This window comes from Bos indicus, chromosome 24 (genome assembly GCF_029378745.1).
Source record: "Bos indicus isolate NIAB-ARS_2022 breed Sahiwal x Tharparkar chromosome 24, NIAB-ARS_B.indTharparkar_mat_pri_1.0, whole genome shotgun sequence".
Lineage (NCBI taxonomy): Eukaryota > Metazoa > Chordata > Mammalia > Artiodactyla > Bovidae > Bos > Bos indicus.
Genome location: NC_091783.1, coordinates 19,872,495 through 19,894,664, shown reverse-complemented (window position 1 = coordinate 19,894,664; position 22,170 = coordinate 19,872,495). Strand labels below are relative to the sequence as shown.

At 50.9% G+C, this 22,170-nt stretch overlaps 1 protein-coding gene and 1 long non-coding RNA gene across 50 annotated transcripts in view; one reads left to right on the top strand and one right to left on the bottom strand.

Moving 5' to 3' along the window:
* Positions 1-12,935, bottom strand: part of CELF4 (CUGBP Elav-like family member 4) — a 312,630-nt gene extending 299,695 nt beyond the window's left edge. For 18 of the 49 annotated variants that reach the window (XM_070778705.1, XM_070778720.1, XM_070778706.1 and 15 more), the window contains exon 1: positions 12,381-12,931. In XM_070778705.1, coding sequence (XP_070634806.1) covers positions 12,381-12,666 — 286 coding nt within the window. In that variant the 5' untranslated portion in view covers positions 12,667-12,931. Of the gene's footprint in view, positions 1-12,380 lie in introns of all 49 variants that reach the window. The other 31 variants (XM_070778703.1, XM_070778718.1, XM_070778704.1 and 28 more) reach the window with 6 other exon arrangements.
* A 363-nt stretch (positions 12,936-13,298) lies between these two features.
* On the top strand, positions 13,299-20,787 carry LOC139179391 (uncharacterized). The gene is made up of 7 exons (XR_011563771.1): positions 13,299-13,397; positions 13,608-13,706; positions 14,813-15,002; positions 15,817-15,936; positions 17,169-17,372; positions 18,160-18,284; positions 18,887-20,787. It is a non-coding gene; the product is annotated as an uncharacterized lncRNA (long non-coding RNA).
* The last annotated feature ends 1,383 nt before the right edge of the window (positions 20,788-22,170 follow it).

The window sequence follows — 22,170 nt, the reverse complement described above, 5'->3', positions numbered from 1 at the left end:
TGGGGCTGGTCTGGGGTCGTCATCCTAGCAGCCGACTGGAGCCGGTCCATGCCCATCCCTGCTCCTGCCCCAGCAGGATCTTCTGACAGCCTTAGGGGACCCGCTTCTCCTGGCTGTGGGGCCTCTGCTGAAGACCAGCCTGGCTCCGCTGACGCGGGTCAGAACACGCAAGAGTTACTGTTTGGCTGAGAAACTTGAGAAACTCAGGAGAAACACACCAAGGCTTTGGAGACAGCGTGAGTCATGGACAGGGGTCTCGCTCAGATGAAAGCGACTCTGGCTGCCCCCTGCTCAGCTCTGTGGCCGCTACCTGGGCCCCTGATCCCATCTCCCCCACCCTCCCCCAGTCCAGCCGTCTGCCACTGTGACCTGGTCTGAGGAGTGGCTGCTCCCTTCCACCTCGGGCTCGCTTTCCCCACAGAGACACTGCCTGGTCATCTCTGCTGCACTCCTCTCTCTGGGGACCTGCTCCAGTCCTTCCAGCCCCAGCCCTCACCCTCTGCTCCTCATTCCAGTGGACTTTCAAAGCTGCCCAACACAATCACAACAGAATTGACTCACAAATAAATCTAATAATTTACTTATTGAAATCATCAAGATGAGAGCAAAGACGAGGTCTTGGTTTTCCCAAAAAAGAATTTTAAAAAACTGCAAGAGAAAATGAGGCCTGACAAGAAGCCAGTGGTGGCTCTTGCTCCGCGCTTGATGGGACTTTGGTTGGTGCCCTCGGGTCTCGGCTTGACCTGGCGGGTGGGGGAACTGAATGATCACTCACGAGTAGGTCCTGCAGCCGCGCCTGGATTGTCAGGAACATGGTTGAGTGTGCCTGTGTGTCTTCTGGAGGGCATTTGCAGAAGCTGAGAGATATAACAATTCAGAGCTGGACCCGCATCAGACCCCAAAGTATGGAAAAGATTCTGGTGTCCCAGTATATGGAATGAAGAATAAAACCCATACTAAACCATGTACTAATTATTCATGTTTGGAACGAAACAAAACACACACGCATACAGAACTACAGCACTTTCTGGATTTTCTGATTCTCCTCTTATTTCATGTCGGTGCTGTTTGACTGGTGCCCTTAGGCGCAGACTCAGGGTCCCATGAAGCCCACTCCTGCACGGGGCTCCCCCGCATAAGAGGCAAGCCTTCCTTGTCCTGTAGGGGTAAGGAGTGGGGTACGGGGCCGAGCTAGGACGGCAGCAGGAGCCGGTGTCTAGGCTTCAGGGGCCCGGCTTGAGAGTCAGAAGAGGGCAGGCGACCATTGGAGGAGTAGGGAGCCTTCCCACAAGCACAGTTTGGGGGCTCCTCCCCAAAGTAGGGAAAGTCCACAGGAGAAGCCCAGTTTCTGGGCTTCAGGCTGTTCTGCTTAGACTTAGGCCTTGGGGCCCAGGAGGTGGTGAGACTCTGTGAGTGAAGGGGGGTGCCCTTGGGCAGTAGGACCCATCTTCCCCTAACATCTCTGTGGCCACACCTAGTGCCTAGTCTGGGTGGGGAAGGGGAGTGGTGAGCAAGGTGGAGATCTGAGAACTGTCCAAGGTAGCCTAGGCCAACAAGGCAAGACGTTAGCCCTGGGGGGCGGGGAGCTAGCCCCGGGGGGCGGGGAGTGAGCAGAGACTGGCCAAAACCCTTGATACCAGCGACTGTGTGTAAGCGAATGGCCGGACTCTGAGTGTGCCTGAGGCCAGGAGGGGGAGACAGGTGGCCTGTATGCTGAGCCCAAGTGCTCCCATGCCAGCCACCCAAACCACTTCCTCTCCTTCCTCCTCATCAAAGGCATCACCCCTGCACCTGCGCAGCTCTTTTCTTGTTATCCACCGTCACCCAACTTGGGGACCTGGCCTCTAAGGCAGTCTCCCTTCCAGCTGTCTCCACAGGCTCTGGGAACAGAGAAAAACGAGCCGAATTGTCAGCTCTGTTCTCTCTCTGCCAAGCCCCCAGCCACTGGAGCCTCTGCTGTCCACTCCTTCCCCAGAACATCTGACCTGGTGCTGCCCAGGACGGCTGAGGAAACCCACGCACTGTGTGACCTGGGCTCTGGCAGGAAGGCCGCAAGGGGCCAGGACAGATCTGCGGCGATTCCAAGGCCAGGGACGCACGGCCTTCCCTTTTCTTCCTGCTCACTGTGGTAAGCCTCAGCAAGCAGGAGCCTTCTACAGTGCAGACCACTCCAACCCCACCAGCAACACTGGTGAAGCAAGACCTTAAGCCTCTGGCTCCTCTGGTCTCAAGAAGCCAGTCACAAGATTGATCGGCTTGGGTGTCTTTCTTCCTGGGACCCCCTAAGCTGCAAAGCGTGCACACTGACTTCCCCTAGGGGCCTACGTCCCCCCCATGCACCTGGCGATGCGGCTCCAGGCTCACACCGCCCCTCAGAGATGGACCTCCTCACCCAGCAGGCTCAAGGATGCTCGCTGTGCTCCATCCGGTGAGACCAAACCAAGCCAAGTATCGATTTGACAGAAAGATATGGATATGTTAGGTGGATAATGGTGAGGGGATCCTATTTCTTTCTTTTCCTGTTCAGAGAACACCTCTCCTCCACCTCACCCCGCTGGAAAGCAGAGGCCAGATGAAGGAAAGTGTGCTCGGCGGTCACCCAGGGACACCTCCGTCTCCCTGGGCTCCTTCCAAGGGTTCAAGATCAGGGAGCCTCTGGGAGCAAGGTCCCCCTTTCCCACCATGGCAAACACTCTCGACGTCTTCGCCTCTCCGTATATTCTTAGAATCAGTCAATATGATTAATTTTACATGGGCCTAATTTCCTGCTTTTGCCGTGGAGTCCTCCCAGCCTCGCCCATCAGCAGCGACATGATACAGTTTCTGGTTGTATTGGTCAACCAAGATATTGATATTATTAATAATGGATATCTATATGCTGACCTTTGTCCACACAACTGAATCACTCTGGGCTGGCTGTCACATTTCTTTAAGAGGTATTGATAAGCCCATTACTGGAAGGGCATGTACAATCTTAGGTGTGTGATTTCACTCACCTTCAAGCATCTCCTGTGCAAATCTACCCTTGTGGGGTGAGCTGGTGTGGGTATAGTGCCATGTGCAAGAGGGAGCCTGCGGGTATGTGCTCATGTGGTGAGTGTACGTGTGTGTGGACATGCGTGTGTGAGTGTGCATGTGAATGTGTGTGTGTCTGACTTGAACACCGGCCCTTTTAGAGCTGATCAAATAGTCAATTAGAGCATTATAGGGAGGTAGCAGAATCAGAGAGTGCCTACAAATACACTGTGATGTAGTGTTTGATCTTTGGATGCCTCTTGTCTCCTAGGACTAGCGCAGGAGGCTTGGCTTTATAAGATATTATTAGGTTGATGCCTCGTTCTCTCGGTGTACCTGCCAGGCAAGAGGCAGTGCTCACTGGGACCAGTCTGGCCAGAAGAAGCCACGGGGAGGTTCCCCAAGGGCCACGCTGCAAACTGGACTTTGGGGCCCTGCTGCTCCCAGCCTCGGTCTCTGAATCTGTGCAGTGGCAGCAGTGCATCTGGCTTGCTTCAGGCCAGAGAGGGAGTTTGACTCAGCTCAGCCTCCCAGCCTTCTGCACGGAAATTCCCAGTCACAGGGACGCTTGACACTCCTTAAGGCCTTGATGCTCCATACACACTGGGAGTGTGGCCCGTTGCCTACTAGAAGGTTGCCCTGGCAGAATGCATGTATTGTGTGCCCACGTGGTGTGAACAGAGGCACACAGATCTCATCACTAGTCTCTCCGTGACTGCTGTCATCTCTGTAACTGCTGTCATTCCTACGTGGGTGGATAGCGTGTCAGGGACAGTGCCTCCATCAAATCTGTCTACAGTGATCCGTTCCTGTTTGGACCCAGACACACTCACTTGTCGGGAGAGCCCCCTCTCTTGCCCCTGTAAAGGGAAGCCAGCTAGCTAGAGAGATCTTTTGGATCCTCAGACATAGTGTATGAATAAACCAGACATGGATTAATTAGGTGTGACTGCATCATTAAATTAGAATAATGAACAAACAGCCACGTATGGCATTCAAATCTGCCTAGAACGACTCCAAAGGTTGCTTTCAAGTAAGTCACCTGTCAGTTTGGGGGACTCTGGAGAGTGAGGTTCCTGTCATACCTTGAGAAGTGGACTCTTTAGGCACCAGCTATTCCAGGCAAGGACCATCCTTCAATGGGCACCCAGATTCCACCACCACATCCAAACAATGGCTTGGTTCGATATAGCATCATCTATGCACGCTTTGGCTGTGAGCATTTCTCAGAGTGAAATATGACGGTAGCACAGGTGCTCAAGAGACAGGAGGGAGAAGTTAAGAGGTGTGGGCAGCGGATGTGAAATGTATCGATCCCGTAATATTTATGTGGATGTGCACAAAGTTGCTTACGCACATGCCCCCACACACACACACTCACACACACATCTTTTCTTTTCTTTTGCATTTCCATGAAGTCTGTTCTTATTCTATTGACACTCCCCGTTTCAGCCAGATAGATCTGAAGATGAACTAAGTCCCAGTGGTGTAATTTTAGAAACAGCTGCGCAGCGCCGGCCCCACGCCCTGGGCGGGAGGGCAACACTCCTCTCCCTCCCCATCCTAGGACAGAGCGGCTATGCAGTAAGATGTGTTTGTCTTTAACAAAGAGGAAGAAGCAACAGCTCAGAGGAAAGGAAATGAGTAGGAAGGTCGCTTGCCTCACCTCAAGCAGTGGGATAGCCTCATGCAAGGGGGGCTTTGTTATAGCAAGATCTGTTAAGTAATCAGAAACCTTTGATCTGGAGCCGCTCTTAACAAAGGTGATAATTAATTAAAGCAGAGTGTATTGCACTAAAGTAACATTGCGGTCAGTTTATGCGCTGTCCCGAGTCGGCCTTCGGAAGTCTCCGTCAATTAAGCTCTTGTTGGAGGCCAGCTCATTATCAATTTTTTTCCCCCCTGAGCTTTGATCAATATTTTTGGCTGTTCCATCCTCACAGAAGCAGCACTGTGTCTGTCTCGGTGAGGGCACCGGTTTATTTACATCTTGCAGATAGCCACGTAGGATTTGTTCCTTAGCTGAGCTGCTGGGAATCGCTTCGTTTGAGTGTCAGTCGGCTCAAGCTGGCGGGGAGATACAAGGGAGGATAAGGGAAACCAGAGGTGGAGTGCGCAGAGGGGAGCGGCCCCGTGAGTGCACGGTCCTGAGCGCATCCGCTTCTGCTCCCAGAGGGACTCAGAAAGGAGGGCAATTGCCTTGGGGCTGCCCACCTGACTGCTTTGTTGGTTTCTGTGGGCAGAGCTGTGGCTTGGGCTTTACACCTATCCTGGGGCCACTGGAGATTGGATGACTGGAGATGGCGGAAACCCTTAGGACAAGCACATCAACTCTGGAAATTCCTCTGCCACTATTTCTACCCCATCATTGTCCTTTTGCCCTGACATCTTTAACCACACCCTCATGTCACCAAGTGGAACATGGATCCTTCTCTCCAGGCCCACTGTGGGATTTCTGAGGGCATCTTTAGTAGCGAGGGGGGAAAAGAAAAGAGGGACACGGAAGAAGACGATAAAAGGGCCTCAACTGAGCTGGGGGCTCTGTTCCCCTCACCTAGGCTATTTGGGCAGGATTAGATGCTTTCTGTGATTCTTGAAGATGTGTGTATTTGAAGGGCTGCCGAAAAGGTGAAAGTAAAGGAAGAGAACATGTTTTCTCTGCAGAGAGCCCAAAAGGTGGGCCACCAGGTCCCTGCCACCTCCACATGCTTTCAAGTTAAATGCAGCCCCCTGCTTGCCAGGGCCTAGCTCGATTGGCATGGCCAAGTCCTGTGTGTGTGTGTCTGTGTGTCTGTGTGTGTGTGTCTGTGTGTGTGTGTGTGAGAGAGAGAGAGCACTACAAGAGGAAAGTAGGACTGGGATGCCAAGGGGCAGCAGGTGGGGTAAAGAATGCAGTCGGTAGAAGAGCAGTGCCTGCAGGGAGCTGGGCTCTGTGGTTAGCCACTCAGATCTTGGATGGAAGGTCATTTCTAAAATGAGTCAATAAGTGAGCAGAAGTGGGCAAGCCTTTGAAGAGCAATGAGTGAGGGGAGATGAAACCTCTCCCCGACCTGGACATTTGGGTGGGGATATCAGGCTGATGAACAAGAGCACACCTCCACACTAGAACTTAGATCATTGATAGATCCAAGCCATGAGTTCTGAGGTGGAGCATGCACAAAATCACAAGAACAGTGTTATTCTCTTTTCTCCATCAGCCATCTCCCTGACCACACATACAGCCTTGCAATGTGAAACTATCCCTAACATCATCTCCATGCCACTTGAATTCATCATGTCTTCCCTGCACACACACACACACACACTCACTCACTCACATTTACACCAACACCCACGCAGGCTGCAGCAACTTCCCTCCCCCAGACCTCCAGTACCCAGAGACACACACAGGTTTTCACACCCTCCAGCTCTTCTCTCAGCATGTCACATGGGATTTCCCTTCCAAGTTCAGAAGCTGCTGCAGTTTCAGCCACTGTAAACCAGTGCTCCCAGCTACTGGCTGGCATTTGGGCCTCCCAATTTTCAGTTTTCCTTTTTTCTGCCATGATGTTGGAACTTAATTTCTATTGCCTCTTCCTCTCCTCTACGGAGTACTTGTTCCAGATCTTCACCAATGGGATCCCTCTTAGGTCAGTTTGGAAACTGACCACCTTCTGGTGATGTGGAAGGCATGAGGTGTGCAGTGTTTTTCCCAAATCCGTCAGAGGCAAGTGAGCCCAGCTGTTTTCTCAACCAAAGAGGTGGTGTCTTGGATATCTCCTCAGGCCTCACTCAGAAACTCCTCTCCCATCCTGGTCTATAAATTACAATAATGAGAATGATGATGATAATAATGACAGTGATGGCCTTTGCTCCAGTCACTGGAGTGTGCTGAGATCACCGAGTATTAGGAATGCCCCCTGAAAATAAGCTTTTGCAAAGCACTCTGAAAACTTTACAATACACAGAACGGAGGCGATGTTTGCATATCTGTGGCATGCATTTTTGTAATTGTTTTCCTTTGGGTTGTTTTTAAGCTATGACTTCATTCAAGAAAAGCTTTTTTTTTTGTTTTATTTTGGTTTTTTTGTTTGAGAAGCCACAAACATCAGCCAACTGGAGCAGGTGGAGAGAGTGAAAGTATGCCAAGGGGGTTCTTTCAACCCAATCTAGAATTCCCATTAAAGCTGAGTGGGGTGGGGGGGAAGTGTTAATATCTCCCTGTTGAATTGCAGTAAAATCTAGGCCAGCCCTGGTTCCCACATGTGTGGGATGCACTTACTCATGCTTGCACATGGATGCATATAGTGCACATGTGCAGATTAATTTATTTCTGTGTGTGCATGTGTGTGTGCACACACGTGTGTTGATTCTCAGGAAGTCTGATAAATGAAATCATACACATCCAGCAAATAACCACCAGCATCTTAAGTAAACTAATCATTTCCCAATAGTTTTTTTCTTTACTCCTAAATAGAATACTTATCAACATCTGGAATTTGGAGGTTTTTAAAATAGGGGCTATGGTTTAGATTTATTTTAACTTTGCGATAATTACTATTGGTACTTTTCTTTAGTGAAACATTTTTTTAAATGTTTTTCTTCTTTTTTTTATTACAGCGTTCTCATTTTCCATCTCTTTCTCACAAGGCAAATCTTTCTTTTAAAAGCTAGATGTGTGTGACCAGCCACTCTGCCAGTGTCTTTCCCTGGACAGAATAGAATTTTTATTTTTCCAAAGTGTTTTTTTTTTTTTTTTAAGTTCATCTTAATTGAGCTGATGACCATGCTGATACTTTGGCTTCCCTGTGTCTTAGACTCATTTGAAAACAGAAATCAGATAGAACCTCACTGGCTTTAATTCACCTACCTCGGGAAAAAAACAACAACGAGCTCTCTTAGCTAAAGTCAAGCAGCCGAAACTCAATGATTTTGTTACGTCTTACACAAACCTACAAGACATAATTTTATGAAGCTGGTCACAAATCACCCAAACATAATCATAACCCTTGCCCTTTCCCTTTCTCCCAGTTGCACTCCAAATCAAGGGGCTTGAGGAATTTCCTACTCAGATACCATTGAAATGAGAGGTTGTGAATCTGACGATGAGTGTATTTCAAAATGATATACTCTCCGGAGCTCAATTCACAGAAGGTTCCATTACTCTGTCCCCTCCCTCCCTCTGGATATAGTATGAAAGTATGAGGGGCTGAAGTCTCTGAAGCTGTGGCTCCCGGACTGGCAGCCCCTGGGGCTGCTAGTGGAGTATAGTTTCCTCCATGCAGTTGAGGAAAATCTCAATGCAGAAGGGTTATCCAGGCCACAGATCTGTTCTGACTGGTTAACAAGAGGGACTGTGATGAGGACTTGGCTGTTTAGATTAAAATGCATCGCCGGCTCTGGGAACAAGCACACATCAGTAGTAAAGGCCGTTTAAACCTTTGGGGACAGCCTTATGTTTAGATTACATTAATTCATAAATATTATACTAAATACCACTTAAATTGGACTTAAATGACTTCAAAGATAATGCATTATAATATGGCTATCCAGAGAGCACTAGTCTTTATGTCTCCCAGTAACTCAGTCTTTGCTGCCTCCTATCCTGCTAGACAAGACCAAAGTTATGAATGGATTGTGGCTTGTTCATGTGTGATCCACTAACTGCATGTGTGTGTGTTAACGGTCATGCCTATGTGTGCATATGTATTTTCAGTCCTGCCTCTCTTCTCCAGGAAATACAAGGAAAAAAAGAGAAATAAATAAAAAGTGAGCGAGGGAAAGAATTAGACTAGTGGGTGACCTGTTTCTTCCTCCAAAGGAGAAAATTTCTACAGGAAGAGGCAACATTGGTCCTCAGCTCACTTTTGCTGCTACCCTGGGAGTTTACCTCTCTCTTCTTTAATCAATAGCACAATGTCTTTCTCTTTGGAGCCTGGAAAAACAATCTTTCTCAAAGTGCTTCTAACGGGGGAGAAAAGGAGACTCTGAGTTGGCTGGGAGAGTTTGCATTAAACTGGATTGTCTTCCCTAGGTGTTGTTTCTTCAGATTGTTCTGGGCTTTTTTTCTTCCTTTCTCTCTCTGCCTGGCACCCAGATCTCCCTTTGCCCATTTGCTTTCTTGTCTCCAGGGGGTGAATTTACCTTTACAGTAATCACCCCAGTCCACAACTGCTATTTGCTGCCTCCCCAGCCCAACAGCCTTTCTCTGATACGGCTGAGTTTGCTCCACAACACCCACCTACTCCCTCCTCCAGACTCCCAATTTGACTGGAGTAATTGCCTTTTAAGGTTCACTCTACGCATGGCAGGTATTCCATTAACCCTTAGAACTCTTTCCTTCTTTAGTTACCAGAGATGGCAGGTAGCCAACAAATGGATACCCACCTGAAATCTCATGCACTTAATTTAATTTTTACTTATTTTCTTCTTCTTCTCTTAACCAGTAATAGACTTATTCCATCCACACTGGAGGCCGGTATCCTATCATGTCTCTCAATTTTATCCCAGTCTGATTCATTAGAAGTTAGAATTCAAGCAGGGGAAAGAAAAAGCCACAAATATACTCTTAAACCAGGCTTAACAAAGGCACGTTTCTATCTCTAGCCTCATGTTATAATTCAGAGTTGGGGGAAATCTAGAAGCCAAATGCAACCCTCATTCTTCAAGCCTCATCATGCTTTTTGACTTAACAGTAATTAATCACCAATGGCAAGCGAGTAATTTTTTAAGGTGGCCGGAGGCTTATTTTATCAGGATTAGCTAATAAATCAGGCTGTATCACTGAAGGAGGAGTTCAAACTCTTCTAGGACTGAATAAACCAGCCCTTGGAAACTGTCTCATTTATTCAGCTCTCTCCAAGCTTCCAGGCACTGTTAGGGACATTGTGGCCCAACCTTGCCTATAAAAATCCAAAGGATGGAGAGGCAGGAAGTTTCATAGGGGAAAATATACACTCAGGCTCTGAAGGGTGAGCTTCGACAACGAGGCACCCGGAGCCAAAGGGCCTGCCTGCCCCTGACTGAGCCAGTTTAGGGGAGGAATTATTTAGAAAATGAAGTTTTGCTTGTCCTAGGAATTCTGCCCAGATATGTGTATGTATATATATATATGATGTGTTACATATGACACCACCATATCTTAACCTTCTCTGCCTTCCTGATGCAAATAATGATAATTCTACATCTTTACTATAATACAAGGGAGCCCCCCAGACCATCAGAAACAGAGTGATGATACCAGTGGGGGGTCTTGAGAAAAAAACAAGGAATATTGTTTAAGATTATCTTCATTTAAAATAAAGAAGCAAAGAAAGTGCTCCAACCCAGATCTCATAGGAAGCTCAGTTCTTCACAACTGTCTTTTTGCTTCTAGTGGATTTTGATTTTTTTAAACTTTAAAATCTCAAATCCCCACAAGAACCTATCATTAAGATGGGCAAAGAATTTCCATACCTCTGCTTTTTAATTTTCATTATTGCTATTTTAAAATCTGGGGACATATTGAAATGACAAAGGTTTGATACAAACCTTGATTAGCTTCTAGGGAGCTTGATTGGAAAGGGAAAAACTACAGAGATATGGTTGTCTTGAGAGGGAGGGTGGTAAAAGGGGAAACAAATATTATTTCGAAGACTGCCTCCCCATTCCACCTTTCCAGTTTCTCTTCTGAACAGACAGACATTTTCTCCATATTGAATAAAGGTTGGTTTCTCCTTCCATTACAGCCCCCACCCTCACCCCACCCCAACAAACCCAGTATATTTCCATTCTGCTGTGTTTTTGTGCTACTCAACATGCCATTAACTTTAAGATTTACTCCTCAGCAGGCAAGCTGGAAGATGCTAAAGCCAATAAAAACTGCTCTCTGGGACTCCAACTATGAAGAGTTTGGAGCTCTGCTTAGTATTCGGATGAAGGGAGGGCTGGAGAAGGAGGGAGGTTGTGATAGTGAAAACCACTGCTGCTCAGAGAACCAGACAGCTCCGCACTCTGCACCTAATGTGCCGGAGGATCAGCTCTGCTCATAGCCCATTTGTGGCCAAGGATGAGGCTGCTCTCTGTGTGTGGGTGGGTGTGCGTGTGCGTGTGTGTGTTTTCATCTTTAAAACCACCAGCTCTATACACAGCATCTTCAGCAGCTCTCCCCACTACTGTTTATTAAAAACGGAACGTCCATACACATCCCTTACAACTTCCTTAGCCTGGTGCTCCCTCTCTGCCTGACGATCAATCTCTCTCAGAAAGCATTTAACTTGCCCACACAGCTCCAGCCCCGATTAATTCCCGCTGCACATCCTATACGTTACGGTTAGGGAGCAAGCACTGGGCTAATTTCGTCACCCACCAGCCACCCACACACGTTCTACAACTGAACACGTTTGGGGCTCTGCCTTAAAGATAATAAAACAAGGAGAAAACAGACAGGCTGCAGACAATTCCCATGACCACTTTCCTAAAAAGTTGCTGGGTTTTAATTCTTTGATCATTCTGATTCCCCCTCCTCCAAGTACTCACTAGCAATGATTGCTTCAAGGGAGAGAAATAATGTACTATAAACCTCTCTGCACTGTGAGTTTGGGATAATTTAGGATACACCCTCCAAAATGCCTATCTTTCACACACACATTTTTTCCCGAAGCCTTGCCTGCTTTCTTGAGGAGGGGATCATTCAGGCTTCCCTGACCCCCCACTCTACCAGGGGATGGCTGGTTCCTTGCTAATTCTTGCCTTAGGTTTTGTCCCTCTTTCCTTCAAACAACCAACCCCCCACCCCCTCCTCCACCACTCAAACCACAACCGGATTATTCAGGCACACGGCTCGACAGGGAGAGTTTACTGTCAAATTGATAGCGAAATAAAAATATCTCTTTGAATTTGTCACCTCTCTTCTTTTTAGACGGCTGCGCTCCCTGCTACTCTGGCCCGGAGCGAAGGAGAAGACCATCTCCTGTTAGCATTTTCAGCACCACGGCGATGGACAGCACCCTTGGTCCCCGGCCGGCTGGAGAGCCCGCCAGTCCGCTCAGCGTCCCGGGCTCGGCCGGCGCAGCCGTCCCCATCCCAATCTTTCAAGTCGCTGGACCCAAAAAGCCAAGCCCCGATTTCTCTCGATCCTCTCTTTCTCTTCTTCTGCTTCCGCTTCTCCCCTCACGAAACCGCGTCTATCAGCTTCTTGCCCAAAATCCAGCCTTGCCCCGGCGAGCAGCTGCCCCATGCACCCTAGTCCCGGTCTCCGCTGCCCGAGCGCCTCCCTCCTCGGCGTCCGCCCGAGGCTCCCTCTCGCGCCGTCTCCCGCTCGCTCGCTCGCTCGCTCGTCGCCGGCCGCCCGGCCCGCCCGCCCGCTCCTTCTCCCCGGCAAAGTTGGGAGGGAAAGGTGCACTCACCTTTGTGCATGCCTGTGAACCTGTCCTTCAGAACCGTCAGCTCGTAGATCTTGCCGAACTCCTCGAAGAGGGGCTTGAGGTCCTTCTCGTCCAGGTTGCGGGGGATCTGCCCAATGAACAGCTTGATGGCATCGTGGTCCTTCATGGGAATGGTCGACGGGTTCCCCGGGCTGTGGCTTAATCCGTTCATGTGCCCGGCGCTGCCCGGGCTGCTGCCGAGCCCGCTGGTACTGAGGCTCGCGTTGTCAGCCTGTCCGTTTGCTAACGTGGCCATCTTTATATACATAGAGAAAATCTTCTTTCCTTTTATTCTTTCTCGCTCGCACTCTCTCGCTCCTCTCCCTCGCAAGCTCGCTCGCGCTCACACACGCACACGCACACACACACTCGGGTTCTCTCCCCCTCGGTTGCTCTACACCTCGCTCTGCGCTCGCTCTCTGCTCTCTCTCTCTTTCTCCTCTCTTCTCTCGCTCGCGCTCGCGCTCTCTCTCCTCTCCCCCCTCTCTCCCTCCCTCTCTTCTCTCTCTCTCTCTTTCTCTCTCTCTCTCTCTTTCGGTCTGATCTGATTTTTTTTTTTAATTTTTTTTTTTTTTTTTTTTACATTGAACAGACAGGATCTCTGTCCTTTCCGTTTAAACAGGCTGGACCGGTTCAAGTTCGCAGTCAGACCAGGGGTGGGGGCGGCGAGTGTGCGAGCGCGGTAGAGGGGGGCGCGGGGCCCTGAGAGGGTGAGATGCGGCGGGAGTGGGTGGGGGGGCCCCGCGCGGCGGGCGGCGGCTGGGAGCCGGGCGGCGTGGGGCGGCGCCGGCCCCCCGCGCCTCCCCCGTCGGCGGCCCCGGCGAGCGGCGGTGGTACAGTCCGAGACGGCCCCCGGCTATAAATAGCGCCAGGCGCATGGCTCTTCGGGAGGCGCTGAGATTCCGGGCCCGGCGGCCGCGGGGAGCGGGTGCCAGTTAGGAACGGGGTTTCTGATCTCCTCGTTTGCGTTTTGGGGGTTCTTTTTGTTCATAGCAGCAGGTGCAACTTTTTGTCTTTTCTTAAAAAAACAAAACAAAACATTGATTTTCATTTTCTCGTGGGTATGTAGGGGGGCGTTATCCACCGAGCTGCTCTCTATTAGGGCGCCAGGCGGGCGAAGCAAAGGCTGGGATGGCGGGCGGGGCGGCGGCGAAGGTAGAATGGGCGCTTCTTTTCCTCCCATCTGGTTCTCTTTATTTATTTATTTAGACTCGAAAAAGCGAGCCGGCTTGGAGGAAGTCCGCCCAGCGATCCGAGTGCGCATTGATCAGTGTCGAGAGAAAAAAAAGCTACATAAATATATATTATGTGGGTAAATCTATAGACAAGAGCTCTCTCTCGCGCGCGCGCGCTCTCTTTCTCTGCCTTTTTCCCTCCTCGCATCCCCAACCTGCCAGAGCAACCCCAAATCTTCGCCCTCCCGCAAAACTGTCTACAGCCACCCGAGCTACCTGGGGAGGACGGGTCTGGGGAGCGGTCGGGCCGCGCCGGGGGGCCGGGGCGTAGAAATTCGGGGCCCGACCCTCGTCCCAGCCCGCCCGCGAAGGCTGGAGGTGGGTGTTTCCGTCCGGGACTGCCTCCCCGCCCCGAAGCGCAGCGGCTGCACCGGCAGGCGGCTGGCGGGAGGAAGGTAGGAGCCGGGCGCGTCGGCCGCTCGCCAGGCGGGGAAGCAGGCAGCTTCTGGGCTCGGTGGCCGGTGAGCCAGCACGAGGGACTGGCTTGATTTTGCCCTTGTCTGCTTTACTGGTTCAAATTGAAAAAAAAAAATTTTTTTTTTTATTATTATTCTTTTGTAAAGCCACCATCAAAAGAAATAAAGTCCCCGAGTCGCTCTCCGGGCTGCGGCCGGACTCAGACACCCGCTGCGTGCGCTGCCCCACACGGGCTTCGTTTGCAGCACTTCCCGCTGCAGAAGTGCGGGGCTGGGCGGCACGTGAGGGAGAGGGCCGAGGGTCTGGCCGCCCAGCTCGGACTCCGCCGGGTTCCCCATCGGGCCCGCGGTGGCCGGGACGTCGGCTGCGCCGGAGAGGGAGTGGCTGGCGCGGGAGCTGGGTTCGAGCAGCCCCGCCTCTGGGGGCCAAGGCTGGTAGTGAACTTGATTTGGGAAAGCAGATTTTCCTTTTTAATGATATTTACCTGCTCCCCATGCTCTCCTATATTGGCGTTTCCAGGACAGCCTCTTCTCGGCTTCAGAAACCGGACAAATAAGATAACACGCCGCTCCCTCGCGGGTTGCGGGGCAGAGCTGATGGTGTGACCCTGGACTGGTCCCCGTCGGTCCCTTTCCGGTGTTTTGCGTTTCTCTCTCCTTGCCCTCGGCTTACGTGACGTTACTAGACGATATGTTTAAAATTTAAGTTAAAGAAATGAGACCCTAGCTGCCTGAAAACCGAGACCCAGCCCGTTTGGTACAGCCACGACGCCGCCAAGCTCTCCAGCGCCGGAGGAGGCCCCGAGGTTCGCTGCCCCAGGCCCGGAGTCCAGCCAGGACACCTCTCCCTGACGATCCCGAGCCCAACCCTCACAGCAAGTACAGTTCTGAGAATTGTGGAACTTCATCCTTTCATTTTAAGACACTCCTGCCTTTGCTTGATGGAATCTTGTGTAAGTAGAGTGGGTTCATAACTCGGTTCAGGGCTTACATTATCCAGTGTTATCTGATGGTCTAAAAAACGCCCAAGTTGAAGGACTGCAACAGAAACTCACACGGAGAGCTTCCCTGACATGTGGCTGTGGGCTTGGTGTGCCCATGAAGTGCTCTAATAAAGCCCCGTGTCCCTTGTAGCCACACGGAGGGCTTGAGCTGGTGGCTGGGAGATGGGTGCGTATGTCTGTCAGGATTATGGGTGCTTGTGTGGAGGCAGTGTGGTTATGTACCTAGACCCTGTTTGTATCTATACTCTGCGTGTGTGTGTGTGCATACACCCACTGGGCTAAGACCTCCCTGTCCCCTTCCCCACAGGACACATCAGCAGAGGCCAATAACTTTGTTCAAAACCTCACTTCCAACATTATCCTGTGGCGCTGATACTTACTCCCAGAATCACACAACAGAGTGGAATGTATTTTCTGCCGTAAAAGGGGAGTTTAGGAGAGTGATTCCTTCTTGAAGCCTCTTTTTCTCCTTGCCTCCCCCACCTGCCAAAGTGAAATGAGGACCAGCGGAAGTAAAGAGAGTGAGCTGAGGAGGGCTGGGGAAGGAAGGGCCTGCACAGAAGAGGGGACTGAGGTTCACGGTCCACTTCTTTCTGACCCTCAGCCCCTTCCCTCCAGGTTCAAATAAATTATTCATAGGCATTTCATTATTCATATTTTATTATTAATAATAATAGCCAATACATAAATAAAAGCAGCCCCTGGGCAGGAGTGAGTTGGGGCATGGAGTTGTTACTGAAAGGGGAACGTCTGGTTATTTCAGAGGCTTGCAAAGACTCCTTGCTTCGTGCTTTTCTGCGCATCTGCCTCCTGCACCCTGGTTCCTCTTCACATCCGGACCCTGGACCTGAAGCTATGAAGAGCCTCTTCTTCCCTAAGGAAGGTTCCTGACTCTCCCCTCTCTCCCATCTGAGGACGGCTTATTTTGGATCTGGGCTGTCTTCCCTTGCACATTCTTCAACTTTTAGCTCCAGGGCAGGTGTATGGTAAAACACCCCACCTCCCCCCAGCTTTCTGGGCCAGGAGCGGCTTCTGCCAAGGCAGGATCTCTTAAAGACGCAGTGAGGATCTCTTCGGCTCCCTCCTCTCAGCCACAGCTGAGAGATAGGGTTACCATGACACAGACATGTGTCTCAGAACATAAAGGGCCCCTGAGAAGACAGTAAAGAACGTGGTTCAGTTGGTGCTTTGGCCTCCTTGTCCTTGATCACCTAGAAAGACTTACATTTTTTTAACCTTCAATCATCAAAGAGAAATGTAATTAGAGGAAGATAGGGGCAAAGTATGACTCACTGTGGCATTTAAACAGATTGAAAACTTTTTCTGCAAGTGCCACTTCGTGGCCACAATTGTTCCATCCACTGAGAGGGAGAAGGCTGGCAAATGGAAGGGGAGCTGCAAACAATTGCTTCTCATTTGCTCTCTGCCTTTGGGGTTTACACATTGATGCTGATTCATCTTTGGGGATGTAAGGCACCCCATCCATGTGGTGGGAATCCTGACTCAGGGGTATCCTTGTGCAGCCTCTCGCTTCCTGCTCGTCACTTCCTTTTGCCCCCCTCCTCCTCAAGAAGGGAAGAGGGCCTCATTGTGCTCAGCTCCCCTCCAGCTGGGGGACCGTTACTCCCCTCCCTCTGGTACCCACAGAACCACGTTTGCAGCTTTGGCCATGACCACACACCCTCAGACCTGCATGGGCTCTCCTGCCTGTGAATCTTCTTTCTTAGTTGAGACTGAGACCTGGCGGAGGGCGGGAACCAAGCCATCGGGAGAGGCAAGGGCACGCAGCAGGTGCTAGGGTGGAGTTTCTAGATCCCAATGTCTAATTTGATTTTGGGAGCAAGGCTGTGTTCATTCAAATGGACTCTAAGGATAGGGGCTGCAACTGCTACTGCTAAGTCACTTTAGTCATGTACGACTCTGTGCGATCCCATAGACGGCAGCCCACCAGGCCCCCCTGTCCCTGGGACTCTCCTTGGGCAAACTCTCTCCCAGAAGGAGTTCAAAGCCCAGGGTGAGACACAAGCAGGGTAGAACATGCACAGCAACTTGGCTTAGAGGCACCCACTCAGTCATTCTTACATTGATCCAGCCTGTCCTTTTCTCCCCTGGCAGCAACAGAGAAAGGACAGGCCTGGGAAGACCCAGCTATCTTGTTAGAAAGACCAAAGTCATCCCAAGTGAAAAGCCCCAGAACAGCAAACGGCAACAGATGGTTAAATGTCTTCCTGGCCGAGGAGTTCCACATCCACACGAGGGAAAACAGAAGACGACCCTGAGCTGTGTGTGGTGATTTGTGATGGGGGTAGCAGCCTTGAGGTAAAATGGGCGGGATAAGGAAGGGTAGATGGCCAAAGAGCTGGCTGATGGCCTGGCCTTAGGGCTAGGAGGGCAAGAAGTATCTGTTCTCTAAGGTTTTGTTGAGAGCCAGCTGAAAACAGAGCTTCGGTCTGATGGGGCACCCCCAGCAGAGACCAGACCTCCAGTTAAAGTCCTTCTGGAGTGAACTGCTTGCCCAGCCCTGCAGAGGGCAGTGAGGGGAGGTTGGAGAAAAAGAGAGGCTCAGTTGCTCGCTGTTGGGCCAAGAGACTGACTCAGAGCCTGGTAAACCAGCCAAGGGCAAGACTCAGTTGCGGGCTCGAGGGAAAGTTGCGGGAGAGTTGTGCCATGGGATCCTGGAGAGGGTGACGCTGCAGTGGCAGCCAGGGTTGGCTAGCTGGTGGGGTGAGCTCTGATCTGGCCCTGCAGGAAGTGGTGGGTCCACTTGGGAAGAGATGAGAGAGGTTGAGGCAGTGGGTGGAGCTGCCGGGCCTGAAAAGGACAAGGGGCTCTGGGCTCTGCAGGATGCTGAAGAGGTAAGGCTCCTGCGTTGAGGCAGGTAGGGTGGGCAAGGCGAGGCTTAAGGCAGCCTCGGAAGTCTGTTTTTCTATATTCCTCATAAGCCCAGGGGTTCTGTCCTTGAATAATTTGGGAAGATTTCGTGGTATAAGGAGCAGTAATTGAGGTGGGAAAAAACAGGAAAACAGCATCTGCCTTTTCTCAGTTAATTAGCAGTCTCCTGCCACCCAGAGTGCACAGTTGAAGGGCTCCCCTGTCCTGTCCTAAGCCCTCAGCAGGCCTGGCCAGGAGAGTGAACCCTGGAGGGAGGAAGAGAATTGGAGGTGGTCCGCAGCGTGTTTGTGGGAAACCCAGGGACTCCCCAGAAGGGACTGGCTGCCTCCTGGAGCTCAGGTAAGTGGCAGGGCTGGTAAGGGGCCTCTGGGCTTCTCTCCTGGCTGGCTGAGCCCCTTGGGACATGTGGCCTTGGTCTTGTGGGAGCCCCTGGGCCTGGGCAGTGGCAGGAAATGCCACGGGGAGTCTCCCGCCTTTGGGTCAGTATGCATGTGCCCTCCAGGTTCCTGTTCCAGGCTTTCATGCCGATCCAGGCTTTGCCTCACTTTCGCTGAGGGCGGGCAGGAAATGGAAGGGCAGGACAGACAGACCTGGAGATGTTGCCTCTGGAATCCTGCTTCCTGCATCCCCGGTTGGGGCTGGGCCAGCCTGAAGTCAGTGGGAGGGACCTAGTGATGCCTTGCCTGGGTCTCAGCTTCCTCCTTTGTAACATGGAGACTGGGGTCCTTTCTGCCACCCTCGTTTCCTTCCTCACATCACATCCAAGAAGGGGAGACAGTACCTGGGAGGCTGACTCACGGTTCTCATGTGAAAACTGTTACGGTGAGAACAGAAACTGAGGGTCAAAATAGGCGACGGAAAGGTGTAGAGAAAGTTATCTTATTTGAACTGAAGCGTTGGGAGTTTATCTTTTCTAAACACTTATTTATTTTTTTTCTTAGAAAGGAGCCAGCACTCCGTCCACCAGGAGCAGGTGCTTATGACTGTGTTTAGGTGAAACTGGCTTCAAGTCCTGCCTCTCCCACTTACTAACTCTGGGACTTTGGACAGGTTCTTTAGTCTCTTTGTGGCTCTGTTTTCTTACGTGTGAAATAGGAAGAGGAATAGAAGCTTCCTCGTTAAATGGTGATGAGGGGTAAATGAGTAGATGCAGGGCAAGTGCTTAGATCAATGTCTGATCAGCTAGTATTGTCAGAGCATCACTATACGCTGCGGGTGGGGAGTGAGGGGGGCGCTGAGGGGCTGGCCCAGGCCCCTCCACATCCTGCAGAGGAGGAGGTGTGCCTCCTCCAGCTGGGGCCTGAGTGGGACCCTCAGTGGGTGCCCTCACTTGCTGCCTACTTGTTTCTCAGCATGCTCCTGGGAGCGGCATCCTTCAGGGTGAGCGAGGCGTCATCAGCGCCTCTACCTGGGGCCTGCCCTGGGTACCAGATGCTGGCACTCCGCGGCCCCTTCTTACCTGTGAGGTGTTGCTGTAGCAAGTCCTTTTAATTGTGATGTTTTACTAATTAGTTTTTAATTATGTTAATTTATTGTACATGAGCCCTGAGGTTTTCAGACACTGGGCTCACTTTAGAAGCTGGAATAGTGACTTATGTTTATTACACACACCCAGTGCTGTGCATACATGTCACTTTCTCGGGGCCGTGATTTCTCTGATAAACTTGCTGGACGCATAGCTTCTATCCGTGCTCTCTCATCTGAATTCTCCCTACTGCTGCCAGGTTCTCAGGCTGGCATGGCACCCTTCACATAGTTTTGGGGATTAAGAAATCCAGCATCTGCTGGCAGTGGACATGTGCTGGTGACCTGGAGTGAGGTGGTTGGAGGAGACCCCAACTGGAAGGGGGCTGGGGAAGGTGAGCTAGCAGGACGTTTACATTGGGCTGTTTCTTCAAAGGGTTGTTTTCTAGGGGATTCAGAATCATGCATCTGTGTGGACCCCTCACCCAGCAGCTGAGGGCTGACAAGAGCTTGACAAGGAATCTGCAGCTGCTTGGTTTGGGGAGAGAGAAGTAGAGATGGGTAGCGGGTGGAGAGGGCCCACGGCACGGTCAAGTTGGGTAGTGAAGGCCAGGGCAGGATGTAGGCTTGTGTTCCAGGGTGGCAGGTGGCCATGGGGTAGGGGTTTGCAGCAGGCTGAGCCCACAGGAAAGACTCAGGGTAAGAACTCTCTGACCATCTGTTAACACAGAAGAGTATTATCAATGGCACAAGACCGGGACAAAGAAGGTAAAGACCGGGTATTTAAGGGAGAAATCACCCATCACCTCCAGCCCAAGACATGTGCTGAGTGGGAGGGACACTTTACTGGGCCCATTTCCCACAGGTCATTTCCACATTCAAAGGCTGAAGGTTTGCTACCACTAGGAATATTTAAAGAAGGTACCATAGGTTTTTAAGAACCATCCTCCTCCCAGCAAATAATTTCCAGATGGCAACCTTCTTTTAATAAGTTTAAATTCTTTCAAAGTGTTTAAGCAAAGTTGTGTATGTAAATTCTGCTCTCTTACTAAGCAGACACATTCATATAAATCTTGTGCAGAGTAAAATTTAAAGAAACACAGTCTATAAATACGACTGGGAATTTATTGCTTAAAAATATGTATATGACTTTGACTATAGAGACATGTATGCATAGTGCATGCACTGTGTATAGAAAGAGTCTGAACTTTGAAATCAGACAGGTTTTTAACCCACCAGCCACAGAAGTCCTGCTCTCAGCCTCAGTTTCCTTATCTGAAATACGGGCATGATAACACTGCATATGATTGTCATAAAGAGGCGATCTTTATGTCCTAAAAGGTAATAAATATATCGTGTCTGCCCCACTGCCATTAAAGGTGAGCTGTGATTATTGTGAGTGGATTTATTAAAAAGTAAACTAAGGCTCTCCTTTCCAGGGATAAATATAAACTGTAGCTGGAAATAGCATTTAGACCATGCATAACAGGACATGGGTATTTTCTGAGGAAGAGGACAGTTGGGGTTTCTCCTCAGTGGTCCTCTGAGTGTGTTGGGGAGATAAAAGTAATGTAAGTATCTGGTTGTGGGTATAGTGTTGTGAAGGTGTTTGGGGGAGCAGAGCCTGTGTCAGGGAGGGGCCTCATGGGTTTCTCCCCACCCAGCAGTTCAGCGATGCCCACCTCACTTAGGCTTGGGAAGGGCCCACATTGTAGCACACCCGGCACCCCCCACTGCCTGGGAGCCTGCACCCACACATCTGTATGCCCGACCCCCGGGAGGCTCCCACACAGACCTGCATGACTGGCCCCCGTCCAGAGAAGGAGGCGGTGGGCAGGCTCCGTGACTCACACCCTGGCTCTGTGCCCCTCTAGCTGAGTCACAGTGTAATTGATCCCTCCCTGCCCGAGGTTCCTGCTCTCCTGTGGCCCAAAGCAGGGTCATTTCCAGACGGGGTCGGTGGTGGGGGGGCAGCTGGGGAGGCCTGGTTGAGGGGGCCTGGCTGGGGAGAGGCAGTCTGTGGAGGGAGGGATGGGTCATCAGGACCCGAGGGTGGCCCTAAGCTGGTGCAGACTTTTCTGGATGTCTGCTGAGGTGCTGTGTTTGGAGGAGCTGGGGCTTGATCCACTGCTCACCACCACACTTTGGTGTCCCCATCAGGGCAGGGCTGTCTCTATGAAAGCTACTGCAGGAAATAAGGAAGGCAGTGTTTGGTCTCCGGGCATCTCCTTGAAGCTGTTCATGGTGTTTGTGCTTCAAGGAGGAGGGTGTCTCCTTCTTGGATCCACACTGAGTTGTGGGCTTGGAGGAGCGGAGGGGTGGGAGGTGGGAAGTTGGGAACATGTGGTCCACACATCATACCAGGGCAACTTCATGTCACCCTTGGCCTGGAAACACAGAACCACCTCTGGTACTGATGCAATGGGAAACTCTGACCAGCGGGATGAAGTCCTCCTGGATAAAGTCCTCCTGGCCTGGTGGCAGAGGACGGAGTAAGGTTACCTCTGCCAAGGTCTTTGCCAGTAGGCAGATCCGGAGTGTGGTCTGCAAGTTCCCAGACCAGCCTTGTCCCACCAGCCCTGCCCTTGACTGCATCACTGCCCCGCCTGGGGCAAGTCATGTGATCACTTTTGGTTTCCTCATCTAGAAAATGGACATACATTTCTCCTTGTATGCCAGAGAAGGATCTAATGAATATATATAGCTCTAAGAAATAATCAATCATATTGTTATAAGCCTCTCTCCTCTGCATATCCCAGTT